This window comes from Loxodonta africana, chromosome 20 (assembly GCF_030014295.1).
Source record: "Loxodonta africana isolate mLoxAfr1 chromosome 20, mLoxAfr1.hap2, whole genome shotgun sequence".
Taxonomy (NCBI): Eukaryota; Metazoa; Chordata; class Mammalia; order Proboscidea; family Elephantidae; genus Loxodonta; species Loxodonta africana.
Window position 1 is genome coordinate 77,381,392 of NC_087361.1, and position 18,471 is coordinate 77,399,862.

Below are 18,471 nucleotides of genomic sequence, written 5' to 3' on the forward strand. Positions count from 1 at the left end.
AATCCAGTACTCATTTCATTACACCGGGCAAATTGATAAATACCCTGTGACACATTGAAGCAAGTCTGGACCAAGTCTCCTCACTCTTAGCCTCACACACCAGTTGCCATCAATTCCATCCTGACTCTTGGCTTCCCCATTTGTGTTAGAATAGAACTGTCCTCCAAGAGTTTTCAGTGGCTGATTATTCGTAAGTAGATTTCCAAGCCTTTCTTCCAAGGCACGCCGCGGAGGGCTTGAACCACCAACCTTTTGGTTAGCAGCCAAACACATTAACTGTTTGCATACTCAGGTACTCCTAGTATAACACAGGACAAGTCTCATGGTTTTTGTGTTTTTTTTTTTTTCCGTTTGTAAACTAGATGAGTTGAAATAGATTATTTTTCAGTTTTTGTTATTCTCTGAAACTGTATTTTTGTGTAAATAATGATGCCATACATTGTAGTAGTCTACAAATTTCCTCCTCTCTTTTTTTTTTTAAACATTTTCTCCAAAAATCCTGGCCCTAATAAAAGCAGAAAATAGTGCTAATTCCAAAAAAAAAAAGCACCTCAGTATCTTAACAATACTCGGCTCTCAGTATATAGTGAAGAACATAATAAAATTCAAATATCATTTAAAAAAATAAAATAACATGAATAAAAAGTGTCCCCATTGTCTACTGTTTCAATGGGAAAATGAGTTATTCAGGTTCTTTTCTATCTTGTACATATTTATTTCAACTGTGTCCATACAATATCAAGACTTTAAAAGGAAGAGAAAAATCAACCAAGTAAACAGCAGAGTATCATTACTAAATTCATTGAATTGATTTCACAGATAGAGCCTGGGGATGCATTCCCTGAGATAAAAGTTTCTCAAAGTATTCATAGAGCTGTAATTCATCCTCAATAACTGTAGACAAGAAAGTTTTGTCAGAGTTTAAAACTTTCAGTGTAATATTCATTCTTTTCTGCAAACTATTTAAACCTCTTTTAAGATACAATTGTTACATAAATACCCATCTGAAATTTAAGAAACTTTCCTTCATGCTTTTTCAAATTACAAAGCATATTATGGTCATACAATGAGAGGCACTTAAAATGGGGAAAGGAACAACTGAAGTGTGTTGGGGAGGGACAGAACAAAATTTCCTGTTATGTGTTATATTTTGTAGATGGAGGAGTTCAGCAGATTAATTGCTATAATTGTAAAATAGGATGACAGATAAAAAGAGGAAAGGTATAGCTGTCCTTCCTTCACTAAAAGCAAAACTAGTCATTGTAACCTGTGAGCATAAACTTTCGAATACCATATAATCCTTAGGTCCTCATTTTAAATTCCCGTTCATTATAAAGCGAGAGAATGAAATCTAGACATCAGATGGTTGTTTCACTCCATTAACTAATTTCTTCACAATCAGAGGAAAATAAGTTTTCATTTTATTTTATTTTACACAAAAAGAATTTTAATCTGACCCATGTGTCTCATTAGTGTTAACCTCTGGACATTTTAACAACATTTTGATAAACCTTCAATCAATTAACACTTGAAAGGAAAACATCTGTGGCATTAATTTTTTTAGAGAGTTCTTAGAGTAGCTGTTATAAAGAATTTAAAGTGTATTAATTTTTTTAAAAAGCCATTGAAAATTCCATAATTCATTGTGTGGTAAAACAGTAGATATGGGTTTTTTTGTTTTTTTTATGAAAGTCGTGTCATTTTATTAACAAACATGAAGCATTCATATCTTTAAGAAGGGATTATTAGAAAAGCTAAAGAAGGAAATATTTTCTTGCCCATCAAATCCAGATGTTTAGTCCATAAAATGGAGGCCTAGAGTGAAAGTCAAGTTGTGGTATCTGATATGCTTAAGACATGTTACTTCTGAGACAAGGAAAGCCAAAATGGATTTTTTAAAAATAAATTATGTTTTACTTTGTTTTAGATTAGTATTTCCTATGTTAAACATGGAATGAGATAATAGATGAATTAAAATAGCAGGAAACTATTTTTTTTTTTCAAGGAATACCTCTATGTAAATATTTTGATTTAAAATTTAAGGTTATTTTTTAGCAAAAAGATAGATCCATAATAAAATTTTCACTCATATCCTGACAAAATATAAGCCCAGAGCAAAGATTCCACCAAATCATGGCTTTGTGGAGTGCACTGATTTTTTTTTTCCTTAGTCTATTTTTCTTTAGCAAGTACAGATGTGTATAAAACAGATTAATTACAAAATAAGAATGAATGTTGCGAGTGAACATTCCATGTGTCTGCATTTTGATTTGTACATTAATATATGAACCATTTCTTTTGTTTTTTAAATCAAGATTTCAATTTACATTTCCACGTATAAAGTAAAAACCCAAAAGAGAAGCTAATTATAATAGTAATAATAAAATGTCTGTACTCCTTTATGGTTTTCCAAATGCTTAATCAATGTAATAATCCCATATATTATTCCATCTCATTACACTTTATGAAGGACCATCACATTCGTTTTCTATAACCACCCTACACTTGGAAATCCAAATATAAAAAAGATTTTAAGAAAATGCATTCAATGAAAAATAACAAAAAACTCATTTTGGATTCTTCGAGAATAATGCATTTTTTTTTTTCCAAAATTGACTAACTAAAGTAGATTGGGAAAATGTGTATAGCTAAACTGATGTTAATGTAAAATGTCTTTAGTTTTGCCGTGCCCCTGAAAAATAGAATGTGACAAAATTGGCACAAATTTGACATTTGACAACTAACGGTATTTTTATTGTTCTTGTTTCCCTGTCTTTGAAGTGCTCCTTATATTGTATCTGACTTGTTCCACTTCCAGGATTTTGAGGTTCTATTTGCCTTTGATCTCTCGCTAGCCATTCCCCAGCCGTTCTTTCATCCTTGCCTTCTAGCTGCCCTCAGCATAACACCGCAGCCTAATCTTAGAAAAGGGAAAATCTTTTATGTCAAAGGCTTTGGTGATTTTCTGTTGTAGGTCACCCTGGAAATATCTTTACTCTTTCTCCATGTGGGAATCCCTCCTTTCTTGAACTCTAGAGGTCCTCCTGGGTTCCATCTGTTCTAACGTTGCCCTTGAGAGAGAAGAAAGCATTAAGAAAGCATTGCATCTTTTCAATTTACATGGTGCCGATTCCTTTTTCATTCAGACGAAAGGTTATTTCCTTCAGTCAACCTTTTATCCTTGAAACAATGGGGAGAAAAGCCATATTAGCTTTATAATTGAGTAACACTTATCAGAAGGGACTAGTTAGGTTTGCCAGTCTTTTGTCTCCTTCTACTAATGTACAACTAGATTTTTTCTGCACTACAGCAAACTTTGCTTTCGGATTCACAGATGATAGTGGCTACATGCTTTCTCGTCTATTTCTCACACTCTAATACATAATACACTGTGTGCATTAAATTGGCGCGCACTTCTGTCTCTCACTCGCTGTCTCTCTTGCTTATTCTTTTTAAACAGATGTGCTTCAGTTGCTACTTTTATTCATATGAAACTTCAGCAGGCAGGAAGAGAAAGCTGCACAACTTCCTCCTGTGCTGAACCTTTTCAATATGATTTTGTTTTTGATATAATAGTAAACTGCCAAAACATGCGATGTGCTCACTTTTCAACTTAAGCAAAACACTGTCATACAAAATAATCATCAATAATATTTAGAGAGATGGCTCTTTTAGTTTACAGGTAATAATTGCTTTCTCCTATTAGGCCTAGTGTCCAAAGACTGTCTGTAGGTTAATGTAATTCTCTGAAGAATTAGAAACAAAATGTAGAAACAAACCTGAGATCGAATGGCACAGAGTACAGAAAGCATCTTGTAGAGAGCTTAGCAAGTAGGAGGTGCTCAGTAAATGTGACTTCCCTTTCCTGAGCCCCTTCTTTCTCAATTTTCATACTTAAAATTAGAACAAGGAAAATTAAATTCAAATTTAAGTATTCCCTTTTAGGACATGATCATCAGTAAAGTGTGTGATAAATATCTGGAAACATTAATAAGGATATTTCCTTCTGGGGAAGAAAAGGAAGTAGAAGCTGACTTCAGAATGATCTGTATATTTAAGTTTAATGAAATAACATTTGGGAAATATTGAGAATACTGCCAGGTACCTGGTAAGCAGTAAGTCAGTAACCACCAGTAAGTTAAAAAAAAAAAAAAAAATTGCTCTAAAGAAATCTATCTCAAAAAAAAAAAATAAGGTCCTGCCAAATCTGAAAATAAAATATTAAATAGATAGGCACACGAAACGATAAATCTCCATTTGTATGCTATAAAAATATCAAGGATATTAAGTTCCAACTTGAATGTGTCTGCCTAATAACCCACACATTTTCAAATTTCTTAAAGAAATATAAAATCTAAAATTTGATTTAGAAGTAAGTTTTTCATGTATGCAATTAGCTCTCAACAAACTTCCCAGCCTAGCCTGGTATTGGCTTAAATATTATCTTTAAATACTTTCGTCAGTATGTATCAAAACTAAACATATGCCACTAATTGATTCAACAGTGTATTACTTTTCCAAAACATTTCCACTTAAATTTCTAATTCATTAGTCTCTTTATGTATTTTACACAGTTTAAAAACCACGAACAACAAATACTGTTACGTTACACCATTCTTGCGTGTTTTAATAGCAAAGCTAGCAAGGAATAAGCTAGCATTTTTTTTGCTGGGGGTTTTTAGCAAGGAATATGTTAGGTGATAATATTAACTTCTTCCAAGTATACTTATAAATTCCTTCACAATTACTTTTGTAACAATATTTAAATTAATAGAGATATATGACAAAAGTTAGGATGGTCCCAATCCTGTTCAACCTTTTCAGAGGAGACATTAATTTGGATTTTGATATGGAATTTGCTGAATTCTCATCATGTGCTAGCAACTACACCAACCTCTTTACCTTCATCAACTCTCTATGTCAACACCCAAAGCAAAAATATTTTTCTATTTTTCCTCATTGGCCATCCCTTCTCAGTTTCTTTTTTCTGGTTCCTCCTCCCCACAGACCTCCAAATAGGGAGAGCCTCGGGGCTCAAACTTAGGTCTTCTACTTTCTCCATCTAAACATTCCCCTTACTCATCACATTCAGTCCCTCAGGTGAAATTCTGTCTCTGCACAGTGATTCTCAAATGTTTGTCTCCAGTTGAGATGTTTCCAATGAGCTCCAGACTCTTACTTCCAACTGATCTGTTGACAGCTCTACTTGGATGTCTAATTAGAATGCAGACCATAATATGGACAAAACAGGTTATCGTTATCCACCAAAACCAATGAGTAGTACCAACTTAGGTCTTTCCCATCCAGGTGCTCACGGGTTAAAAAAAAAAAAAAAAACAAGTGTTTCTCTCTACCCTCTTTGTCCCTTTCATGCGGCAACTTTTCTTGATTCCATATAAATCTATTCTTTCTCTCCATCTCCACTGCCAACACTTGGTCCATATTACCATTACTTTCTCCTCCCACCAATTCTAGCACTTTCTACCTGGTCTCCAAGCTTTACTCTCTTCTAATCTATTCTCAAGGCAGCCCAAAGTAGTCTCTTTAGAGTGTAGGTAAGATTAAGCCATTCTTTACTTTAAAATTCCAAGTAGCTTCTTCACATTACATTTAGGGTGAAATCCAAATTCCTTCAATTTCCTTTAAGGCCTCCTGCTTATCTCTCCAGCCTTACTACATACCACTCAGCCTCTTGCACACCATGCTGCGGGCATCTGGTTTCCTTTCTGTGTCTCCAACCCTCTAATCTGTTTTTGCCACAGAGCCTTTACAAAGGGCCAAAGGCCTGTCCCTCTTTACATGACTCTTCACATTCTCTTCAACCGGTAAGTAGCTCAACGACACTTCTTCAAAGAGGCCTCTCTTAGTCACTGTCTAAAGGGGCATCTACCCCCGAGTCTGACCTGTCTCTATTATATGAAACTGTTCAATTTTCTTCATAGCACTTATAAAAAAAAAAGCACTTATAGATATCGGAAATTTTCTCATTTATTTATTTGTTTCCTTCTTTGTTAACTCTCCATACTAGTATATAAGCTTCAGACCTAATTTTTTTTTAAGCCCATGAATAGGCACATAGTAAGTGTTCCATAAATAATTATTGAATTGATGAGTAAATTATCTCATTTAATCCTTACAAGCACCCTGTCACATAAACAACAAACATAGCTACTATTATTATCTATTCCCCTTTACATAAGAGAAAAATGGAGGTTTATGAAACATTTCTTCATGTTTCATGATTGACAAGCTCATAATGGAATCAAGGCAAGATTTCAGACTAACTTCTTAAGTACTTTAAAAGTAGAGCTTGGCTGGTTCCAAAATTTCTAGTATTGCTTACATATTGAAATTACTTTCATCAGCTCCCTGACTCTCTTTGTTTTTGTTTTTGTTTTTTATCCCCACTCATAGTCAAACTCCAAATCAGCATCTTCTGTTTCACTTATTTTTCCTTAGCCATTACGTATCTGGTCATACCTAAGGTATCAATAAGTAAATTCAAAAAATAAAAATGTGAATCATTGAAGTGTAGAAATACTTAGGATTTTTCAGACATAAGCTAAGTTCTTATTTTAAAAACCAAAAGGATGCTTGGAAATCTATGTCTCTAAAAAAGTCAAAGTGGAATATCTGGCCTAAGTTATTTCATCGGCAGTCCACATTTATGATATTAACCAAACAATAAACATATTTTTCTTTAATTTCCCTGAAATCATAGACAATTTATCTGTGGAACGGTAGACCATAAAATAGCCTACTTGATTCATTTAACATCCCTCTAGAATGACTATGAAAAGACTATCTGGTGTCTATACTTCCTGGAATAAAATGAGAACCTTGTGTGTTTTCCATGATCAAAGTGTTTAACAAAGGTCAAGTTACTTCCCTTGTACTTCAAAAACAAAAATCTAGATACTTTAGTGAATTATTCAATGGCTTTCACTTCATGTAATATCAAAAAACAAATTAGGTGGGGGAAAATCCATCCTTTCCATCATATCACTCAGCTAAGGTAGATGAAGCCCCGTACTTCGTTAATCTGCTTTTCAAGATAATTATAACACATCAGTTTTAATCAGCATTCATAGTAAAGACAAATTAATAAAAGATGTATTTTTTATTTTGATTTTGATAAGCTGAATTGGATCTTGCTAAAGACGGCATAGTGGTTAAGTGGTATGACTGCTAACCAAAAGGTCGGCATTTCAAACCCACCAGGTGCTCCTTGGAAACTCTATGGGGCGGTTCTACTCTGTCCTGTAGGGTCGCTATGAGTTGGAATTAACTCAACAGCAACAGGTTTCTTTTTTGGGTTTTTTTAAGCAATGAAAATGGCTCAGCGTACAACAGTTCATGTAAGTAGCTAAATCAGATGGATAAGGCTTAAATGTACATTCTACACAAACGGCCTCTGAGAAACTACCAACTACCTTTCAGTGCTGGTATATTTGTCCACCATTATGTAGTTATGTCCTCAGTTATCAGGAAATTAAACTGACCACTAAGGAAGCTGAATAACCCAGTGGAAAAAAGAACAGACCTAAAATCAGGAAAGCAAACAAGCTGCCATCAACTCCATTTCAACTTAAGCAACCTCAGATGTGTCAGAATAGAACTGTGCTCTACAGGGTTTTTGAAGTCAGATTTTTTTAAAGTAGATTGCCAGACCTTTCTTTTGAGGTGCCTCTAGGTGAACTCAAACCTCCAACCTTACAGTTAGCAGCTCAGCACATTAATTGTTTACACTTCCCAGGAACTCCACAATGAAATAAACACAGGTTGAAATTCAGTTCTCACCCTCAGCCCCTCATTCTTTATTAGATGATGGCTTTGGGAAAATTACAAGACAACCTGAGGCAGCGATGTTTATTTTTCTCATTTTTTTTTTTTTTTATAAAAATGGAAGGCAGTATCAGTTTGTATGTTCTATTGGTATAAAATTTAAATTAGGTTGTAACATAAGACAGTGCGAAATATTTAATGTAGTAGAAATCAATGATTCATTATTATCTTACAGGAAAGGCCTTGGAGGGTAAAAGTTGTTAAGAAAATTGCACGCAGTCTCTCCTTCATGTGCGTACATAAACATTACCTTAGAATAAGAGGAAAGAATTTTGAGAAAATGTTGCAGCATTAAGTTCTGAGTTGGTCTTTATTTAAATGTTTATCATTACTTTTGGATATGAATTGAATACTATGGAATATTTAAAGTAAATATTTTAGACATAGAGTGCCAGTAGCCAATTTAGTGATTTTTTTTTAGCTGCACCATGAAGGCCAGCATGCAGTAATAACTGGTGAAAGTCACAGGGTGTTTTGTGTTGGGTTGTATAAGCATCACATAAATCAATCATTAATCAATGAGTATTTACAAATGCTTGGCACTGGTTTTGAATTGCTTTTTTTTTACTTTATTTATGGCTTAAAAATCTCTTAAACTCCGTGCAAACAGAAAATCTAGCAGCCTGTATTCTAGTCTAAAAGGCCACTATAAAAAGTCAAGGGTTCGCTTGTTTGGTATGTATGTCTGTGTGTGTTAACATTTCTCACCAAATAAATCTTGTTTTCTTGTTTTTTTCCAGAATAAATCACGAAATAAACAAGCAAAGAAGGATCAGGACTATTGGCTAGTCCCTCTTCTAGTCTATAGCCTTCCTTTAGGAGTGATTTAATAATCTATACAATTCAGTCATAGCTCCAGAACCTTGACAGCTGAGAAGCCTTGTGGAACGGAAGAAATCTGGTTGGAATCAGGGACTGCAGGCAGTCTTGTGAGAATATGGTTTTTACTTTTATTACCTCTCTGACCGTTTTCTTTTTTATCTTCTTCCCTCATATCATCATCTATACTCATAGCCAAAACTCTAACTGGTTTATCCGCTTCACTTATTTTTTCTTAGTTGTTATACATCTCTAAGTCATACATAAGTATCAATCAGTATATTCAAAAAAATTTTTTTTGCATCATTCAAAAGTATATATGTTATAGATTAAAAATAGTGATCTTTTAAATTTATACTGAACAAAAGATTTAGAAAAACCAACAGTTATCTGCAGTCAGGCATATTATCACTTTGGCGGGTGAAGCTTTGGGGTACTGATAGATATTTGGGGAGAGCTAAAACCCTATCTCCAAGCAGCTACTGCCCCAGTAAGATTATAGACTTCATAAGGACAGGCACAGGATATGGTATTCCCAGACCACAGTACAGGGTCAAAAAAAACTAAAAGACTAGTAAAATATTTGTTCATCAAAGGAATTAATAAATAACGAATAAATAAGTAAACTTGACTGACCTGGGGAGATGAAATACACAGGAAGTCTCTAGGTCTTGGGTACTGGAAATCTGTGAAATTTTTGTTTTCCCCTTTAGTCAATTCTATATTTCACAAACTGCCTAGAATAATCCAGGTTTACTTTGAAAAAAATTAGGATGTATAATTTTGTGACAGCATTTAATTGAGAGAGGGATAGAGAGAATGGATAGCAAGAACCCTAAACAATTTTCTTCTTTCTTCCCTTTACTGGAATTTTCCAAATTTTCTATCATGTAGAACATTTTGCCATAAATAATTCACTTAAATAACAAGAATAAAAAAAGATAGAATAAAAACTGTTTTGATGAGTTAAGTCCAATGCTTTCTATATGCAGGGTCAGGCTGCACTAACAGACCATCTGTTCATTCAGCAAACATTTACTGAGCACTCGCAAGCACTGATGTAGAAGTAGAGACCCAGTGGTAACCCCCAAGAGCTCATCTACTACCACGAAGAGCAGACAAAGAGAAGTCATAGGATTGTCCAGGAAGAACGCCCATCCAGGTGTAAAAGGGGTGGGAGGGCAGGTGATGTGCAGGTGGGCTGCCCAGAGGAAGTAGCCTCTGAATTAAAATTTGAAAACAATTGCCATTTTCCCAATTGAGAAAAGGTGTGGAAGGAAGAAAAAACGGCATGGCCAAAAGTTTGGAGATAGGAAAATAATATATTTTTAGGGAAATGCAAGTTACAAGAAGAATATATAGTATGTGTCCCAATGTGGCTGAAGATACAGCTAGAGAAATCTGGAGGGATTAAATTGTGTGCCATGCTAGTAAATTTTATTTTCCAGTAGCTTTTATGTTTCTTCAATGCGCAGAGACCAAAGTCAGAGAATTAGACCCCTTATCTTGACCCCACCCATCATTTTACATTGAGAACATTTTATACTTAATGCGCTCTTTACTTTTTGCTGTACTAATGAATAGGAAATTCGCACAAAGTGCGTAAGCTAATTGGAAGAACACGCAAATGGCTAAGAAATTAAAGCATAGCAATTCTAGGCTACCCAGCAATGCAAGAATTGTTTTTAAATTTCCCATTGGCTACCTGAAATATATAATTAAAATTCTTAGTCTCAAAAACCTCAAAATGAATGTGGCTGAAAGTGCTTTCAATTTCAGAATAAATGTTACTAATAGAAATTATTGACATGATGTAAATTTGAAAATAGCTAATGCTGCCAATATAAAATTTGACATAAGTTAAATACCAACTAAAGACTTACATTATACGTAACATGGAAATGCAAGAAAATAATACTGGCAACGTCCAAAACTATATACAGGATATGCTTCTTCTGGTTACAATTTGATAAAAGAATTAAAAAGTTTTTGAAAAAGATAGATCTGTATTACTTCAGAAGGGAAATAACAGAAAAATAAAGACCACAAAGGGAAATTTTTAAAGCTGAAAGCTATAAGCAGTAAAATCTGATGTAAATAAAAATTGATTCATGAATCTAATAAAATAATTGCAAAACTTAAATGAAAATGGATGTTGTTGAAGATTAGCTCAGTAAAGTCAAATGGAAAAGTTGGTAATGATTTATTTAGACTATATAATAAAAATGCTCAGAGGATGAAATTGGCTTGACGTAGTTTGTCCTGTTACATTAATCCCCAAGGAAAATTCATAAATGTTGGTATATTCTAATTAAAAGTTTGTTTTTGTAATAATTGAGTCAAAATATCCTTGGAATCAAAACCATGGGATCAGAATATTCTCTACCGCAGAGGGAGCCATCAAAGGAGGGATGTACAAAGGTGAGTTTTGCCTTTTATAGAGATTATCCTGGTGCTGGTAGGTATGGACACAGTAGGAAGAGAAGGCTGTTAATTAGAACTTCTAGACAGGAATTACAGAAGGGGGTGGATTTACAAATGATTTTGAAGTTGGTATCCAGAGTAGCCTGAAAATCCCTAAAGTAGAGGATGCGGAGTTAAATGGATTCAAAGGCCTATAAGGGTATACTTCTCTGCCATAAAACCTTAATCAATCCCTGTATCACCTAACAGAGTCTCTGAAGGGAAGAGATGTGGTTGAGAATCACATTTCAATGGTCAGAAGCTATGGGCTGTGACTTCATGGAGTGGTATAAATGAAATTTAAAACTTTGCGGAGTTTCTCATAGGTTTCAAAGCACTTTCACATTCTCATGTTTATTACTGACAATAATACTCTGTTGATTAGGAAACTGTGTCTCATGCAAAATGACTTGGATCAAGATTGCATAATTCATAGGATAACATTTCCAAAATATTTCTCACCCCAAACAGTGGTATTTCCCAACTTAGAACCGCTTCTGCCTCATTTCTTATGGATTCTTAACATATTTATAAATATATATATATGCATACACAGATATACATATATCAATAAACAAATTATTGTCTTTGTTTTTTCCTTAAGTGGAGCTATCTTGAAAGGTAGTGGCCACACAGTATTGTCATGATATCATCTATTAGCATCATTGTTAATTTATATGGTTTTCTCTAAGCTATTTTCTTGAATATCAGGAGAATTATGTTTTCTAATTACACAATATAGAGTTTCTTCTTGACTATCAGTGATTTCCATTGAGTTGGCTTTACCCGTTGTTTCTGCGCTAATATATGTGAGTGGGGTGCTGGCTCGCCCTCAGCTCCTGCCTTCTACTCAGCATCAGCAGATTGCTTTTTTGGAGGGGCCATGATTTTCTTCCAGTTGCTCATACTTTGGGTTGGAAGCAACTTTCTCAATATCTCAGTGGTGAACATTTTCACCTGGGTATAATTAAAATGCAGCTATAACTTTATCACAAATGTAATTTATTTAGGAGAAAGTAAATTTCAGTACAGCGACTTTTCACTTCCAACATTTATTGTCTCATTTTCAGCAGGAAAAAAAATGCTTAAACTTTAAACACTGTTTAGTTGTTGTTGTTGGTTGCTGTCACGTCAGTTAGGACTCCTGGCAACCCCACGTGTGCAGAGGAGGACTGCTCCAAAGGGTTTTCAAGGCCATGACCTTTTCGAAGCAGACCACCAGGCCTTTCTTCCGAGGAGTCTCTGGGTTGGGTTCTAACCACCAACCTTTTAGGTTAATAGTTAAGTGCTTAACCTTCTATGCCACCCAGGGACCTCCCTTTATAGCTAAGCACCATAAAATGTATTAACGTTTGTTTGAGATTGAGTCTGCAGTGAAGAATCTAATAAATACTTTGAAAGCCCTTCTGGTTATCTTTTCAGAAATGAATCCATTGAAGGTCCCATGAATTGTCATGGAAGATGCTTGCTTATTTGACTAATCCAGGCATTATGCTTGTCATGCCTGAAAGGACAGGAAGGTTTTTATTTTGTTTCATTTTGTTTTCCTGTTTTCATTGTGATTCCTGAATACACAGGGCTCTGCTTATAATAGCCACTCCCCAGACTCTTTTGATAGACTGAAATGGAAGTGGCACATTGGAACATAAACAGGAATGTCAATTAAAAGTAAAGGTGTTAGACAAAAATTACATGTTTTTTAATCTAAATATTGGTTAAAAAAAAATATTGGTTAGGGCTATATAAACAAAATCCAATGATTACCCTAATTTTTATTTTTAAGATATTTGTGGATTACGTAAAGAAGGATATTACATCAGTGCTAAATGAATGGCCTGTAATATTTTATTCACTTTTCACCCTATATCATTCCCTACAGAGAGTTATCTTTGAGTATGTAAAAGTCATACCACTAATCCTCTGGTAACAGGCAACTGGTATAGAGTGGCAATGAGTTGGAATCGACTTGATAGGAATGAATTTGGGTTTTTTGTTTTTTGTTTTTTTTTAATGGGGTTGGGTATCTAGTACTGACAAAGTGATTTAGACTAAACTGCAATTAAACTTAAACTGAGATTAAGTTAAATTTCCATTCCTATTTTCCCCCGTGTAAATACTCTCATAGATTTATAAGATGACTGGAAAAAACAAAGGTCTGTGGTGATGATAAATTCTTACTCTGTGCAAAGTTGGCTTACTTTGCATAGGATCTGAGCATGAAACCTTGCCCTCATTAACACTGTGTTTTTGCCAACAGAATTAATCAACTGGACTACAAATCAAGGCTCTTTACCTACTCAGACTGAAATTCATTATCACGGCTCCATCACGTTATTAGTCAGAAACAATTCCCAGACTCTCTACAAACTTCCTGTGTGCTCATAATGGTAATACAGCCAATGTGCTTGCTGAACAGTCCCCACAACACCGCTATAAGTGCCCGAACCAGCACTTGCAAAGAACTGGACCTGACTCCTTTACTGCTATCCCCATTCTTTATTTTCTTTCTGTGAGCATCTGTATCAAGGACAAAACTGACCCACCAAATGCCATTAGCAAGAATGTGCAAACAGCAGATCAAGGCAAATTTAGAGAAAACATTCTTGCAGCATGCATTTTTTGGAAGTCAGGAGAACCATTGTAGGCAAGAGGTGAAATAAAGAGATGAAAGAAGGAGATTAAAAATGAGAGGATGACGCCTGTGAAGATCTAGGTCCAAAATAAATGTAATTAATCTTGATAAAATTGTCCTACTGCTTCCATTCTCCCACTTTGCGTCTGGCTACTTTTTTGGTCTCGTATTTTTCCATCTTTCTAGCCTCCCTCTCTGAATTTTTCTCCTCCTTCTCTTCCTTCTCCTCTATCACCATAAGCTGAAGTTTTATCAAAAAACGTTCATTACTCATTCTGTGCTTTGTCATAAATTAGGTACAAGAGACACACAAAAAAAGCATAAGACATAGTTTCTACTTTCATGTAGGTTAGAACGACAGGAAATGCATTGACAGCTTCATAATAACAATATAATAGTAATACCAAAAAAATAGATGATTGAAATAGTATGTGAAAAATGCCAAAGAAAGGTGGTAAGAAGTGTTCAATTTCAGTAGGGAAATTTTGGGCCAGTGCGATGGAAGAGGGCGTCAGAGAGGAGACAGGGCGTGCGCAGAGCCTTGAAGGCCTTGAGGAAGTGTAGAGAAACCAGGTGCTGAGTTTCTCTCTTGCTTGTTTGTTCTCTTTCAGTCAATCATAAAAGAAAAAAAAAAAAACTTTCCCCACAGGCTTCAGGCCTGCCTCTTTGGTGGGCCCAATGCTCTTGCCAAGACTGTAGAACTTACACCAAAGGCAATAATGAGATATCGGATTTTTTCCCCCCCTTTTATTTCTTTTAAAGCTACAAAGCATAAAAAGAAAGGGAAGAGACTTCATATTGATTAGGAAACTATTACAATAGTCCAAATGAAAGATGAAAAGTACATGAATTAAGGTGATAGCAATGGAGATAAAGAAAGGGGATAAACATTTTAGGTATAGGGAATTGGAAGTATTAAATTGTTTGGATTTAGAAAAGAAGATGAGTTCCAAGGGATGAGCCTGGAAATATAGAATCCGGGTTATCAATACATAGTAGGTGTTGGTAGTAATAGGAACCCAGAATATAGAGAATAAGAAAAAACCTGGCCAAGGACTGAAGCTCATAGAGCTCCAGTGCTTAAAGCTAGACAGACTTTGGAGAACCAATAGGTTGTTGTTGAATGCCATCAAGTCCATTCTGACTCATAGCAACCCCATATGACAGAGTACAACTGCCACATATGATCTTCTTGGCTGTAATCTTTATGGAAGCAGATTGCCAGGTCTTTCTCCCGAAGAACCACTTAGTGGGTTTGAACTGCTGACCTTTTGGTTAGCAGCTGAATGCTTCACCGTCTGCACCGCCAGAGCTTTTTTGGAGAAAGAGTACATACGTATATATTTGATCTCTAGTGTAAAATATATATATTCCTCTACTAGTTAATTGTCACTGGTGAAGGGATATCAAATAGCCCCAAACAGAGATGAGACCTAGCTAAGCTAACCACTCTGCTCCTATGCATCATTAAAAAAAGAGCAAAAGAGGAAGAGGACAAGCAAGTCCCCACCCCCACCTTCCCTTTCTTCCAACAAAAATGCATTTCAAATTCCAACAATAATAATAGTCACAGGTAGCTTTTAATTAGGAAAGGATTTCCCCCCAAAATCAGCAAATAATCAGTCACCTCCACAAAATCTCCAAATAGTAGAGTGTTAGAAATTAAGAGGATTACTTAACAAATTAATAATTTCTGTTGAATGCCGGTGATGTGCAAGACAGAGTACGTGTTTGTAGCACGAGATATTCCTTTTTAAGGTAGTTGGAAAAAATGAAGACTTATTTCCAGGAAATGAATCTTGACTGCTATGTTGGAGTGATAGATTTACCTGACATTACACCTTTGTAAGAGACAGGGAACACTCACTCATAGCCGAATTTTCCAAACCACCATTGTCCCGTAGGCTTATTTAGAAATTTTAAACAATGTCTTGGTTTCCAGTTGTCATGGCAAAGGGGCAGAGAGTAAGAAGATTGTGAATTTTTGCATAAAACTGAACCAAGCATTGTTGCCATGGCAAAGCTTAACTTTGACCTTGTACATACTTGTATTTTAGATATTAAATAAAACATCTGAACCACGCACATGTTTATCTCTCGCTATTTTAGACTGTATTTCTTTAGCCTTTAGGTATACAACAAAAATTTTGCTATGCTAAAGTTTAATACATTCTGTAGATACTGAATTCAGTTGTAACACATTAAAATAAAACATACAATCCAATTCGTGTATTGCTAATAAAGAAAAACGTATAGTTTAAAACATCAATAACCTCACAAATTATGCATTGAACCATAACATGTCTCTGAGAACTTAAAAGTATAATGAACAATAATGGCAGACTCAAGTGCATATGTTTACATGTGTTCTCCAGAAATAGACATATTTCAGGAAGACTCTCAATGCCTTTTAGAAAGTTTTCTCTCCATATCTATGAGAGTAATCAAAGATAAATTCGACCTTTCAAAAGAAATCTACGTATATGTATCCAGTTCTCTATTGTATAAATTATTCAGGGGAGCTGACTTAAGGACTTCTAGATTCTATCATGTTTGTATTTTGATTATGAATTAAAAGATGTTTCTCATGACAAAAACACTTTTAATACGCTGAGTTGAAATTTTTTATGGTGATTTGCTGTGTGGCCTACAAAAGATTTCAGTATTTCTTCATGCTCATGTAGAAATGTTTTGCAACAGTTCCTGAGTGGGAATTTCTAATGGAAACCAACCCTGATTTATGATAATACACATATACGACCTCATTTAAATTAGTATTTAATTAGTATTCTTTATAATTGGGTTTTGATTAGGATAATTACATGGCAATTTGATAAACATTTTCTGTACTAAGACAAAAGGCTGTTTCTATGTAGTTTTTTTTTTTTTTAATCCACCTTTACAGGGGGGAAAAAATTTTCAGACTCCTTTTCTTTCCACTCTCCTTGGCTACCTAAAATATCATCGATGATGTAACATGCTCGGGAGGTGTTTCAGAGAAACGGAGAGCAGTGGGAAGTATAAAAAATGATTTCAAAGTTAATACCCTTAAGCAAGATTTAAAAAAATCATTCTTTTCTATTTCCATTTTTTTTTTCTTTCCCATCTGGTGACTGGTGTAGAATTTCTAAAAGAATACCATTTTTAATATCCTTTCAACTAAAAACAAAGGTTTTTAGATATGTCATAAGGAGAAATACTAAATATCAATTTACTATTTCCATTTAATAATCAACTGAACTGAACTCATGATCCAATCAAAAAATTGTTCAAGAAATGTCCATCAAATAGACCATAAGTGTGCAAAGGTCTCAAACTTACATAGGTACCCAAGGCCCAACTAGCTACATTTTCCTGTAGAACACAATGTTTGCATGATTCTTTAAGTTTAAATATTTTTCTCTCCTCAAGCTCTGATATTTACCCATCACCCAGGAAGGGCGGTGGCCCCACGAGAATTACTAAAGCAAAAATTTATTAACGTTTTTAACAAGGAACTACAAACTTGATTTAAAATATGTTCTGTGAAAAGACTTTGCAGAAAGTTAATATTTCATTACAACCCCAAGTATATTATTTTGAACAATCATATAATTACCTATTCAATAAAATATTTTCACTAGCAATCAAATTTTGAGGAAGCAAACTCCTGGTCCGAAGAAAGGGAGTGGTTTACATGCAAGCAAAGCCATTTTATGACTTTAAAATTTTTTTATAACTTATGCATTTTGGGTTGAAAAGATAAAAGTGTACCTACTTAGTCATTAAAAAATTCCTCAGCGTTGCATAAACCAACTATTCATGTCATGTGGGGGCTTAAGTAACTAATGCTGCTTTTGCAATATCTTTGACCCGTTTATAAACAAATATACATAGGGAAAAAGCTTTACTTTTAAGTAGCAATTTTCCCTAATATTCATGCTTTTAAAAAACAGAAAAAAAATGTTCTGTCACGTAACAAGCCAGGTCTTGCTGAACTGGTCTTCCTCACTTCCAGCCACCAACACTGACTTTTTTTTTTTTTTTTTAATATTTTCTATTTTCAACCAGTGTTCCTCCAAAAAGGAAAAAAAATCATAATAATTAAGGAAATATTAATATCCTTCGCCTTACCTGTCACAAGCACTCCCATGTCCAGAAAGGCAAAACCAAATGCCAAAAGTTTAAGCCACAAATACATGGTCATATCTGGAAATCAGCCGTACCCTTATGAACCAGCATGCGTCCTTCTGGAAGGCAAAATAGTGGTTATCTCGGTAAAAGTTTTCCCTGTAAAACCGAATCAAAAATAAAAGAACTAAATGCATACTCTTGACTGTTGTCTTATCAGACGGGGAGCAATTTCCTCCTCTGTCAGCCTAAGAGCAAACCACTCGCTGGCTACATGTATGAGGTGATGATGTCAGATTCAGTTTTACCAACTTCTCCAAAAATACTGTAAAGGGTCCTCTTTGCAGGAAGTCAAGAGAGTTGTTCAAAGGCAGTGCAATGGCCTCCTACTTCCTTAATTCAAGTAATTAGACTAAATTAGCAGACTTTTAAAAAGATTTTCCCCTCAAGAAACAGGTTTTTCAAACTGTCCAAATAATACTACTTTACAATATTCACTGCAACTTTCTTTTTTAAATCAGATCCCCCCTACAGTAATTAAATAATATTTTTACCTAATAGATGATGAAACAGATACGTAACTAAATGGGATTGGAAAGATG

The 18,471-nt window shown here is 34.7% G+C and overlaps 1 protein-coding gene across 6 annotated transcripts in view; it reads right to left on the bottom strand.

Moving 5' to 3' along the window:
* PTPRC (protein tyrosine phosphatase receptor type C) overlaps positions 1–18,199 on the bottom strand; it is a 136,699-nt gene extending 118,500 nt beyond the window's left edge. For all 6 annotated transcript variants that reach the window (XM_023548249.2, XM_023548247.2, XM_023548245.2 and 3 more), the window contains exons 1-2: positions 18,069–18,199; positions 17,873–17,988 (exon numbers count right to left, since the gene is read on the bottom strand). In XM_023548249.2, coding sequence (XP_023404017.1) covers positions 17,873–17,945 — 73 coding nt within the window. In that variant the 5' untranslated portion in view covers positions 17,946–17,988; positions 18,069–18,199. The remainder of the gene's footprint in view (positions 1–17,872; positions 17,989–18,068) is intronic.
* Positions 18,200–18,471: the final 272 nt, after the last annotated feature.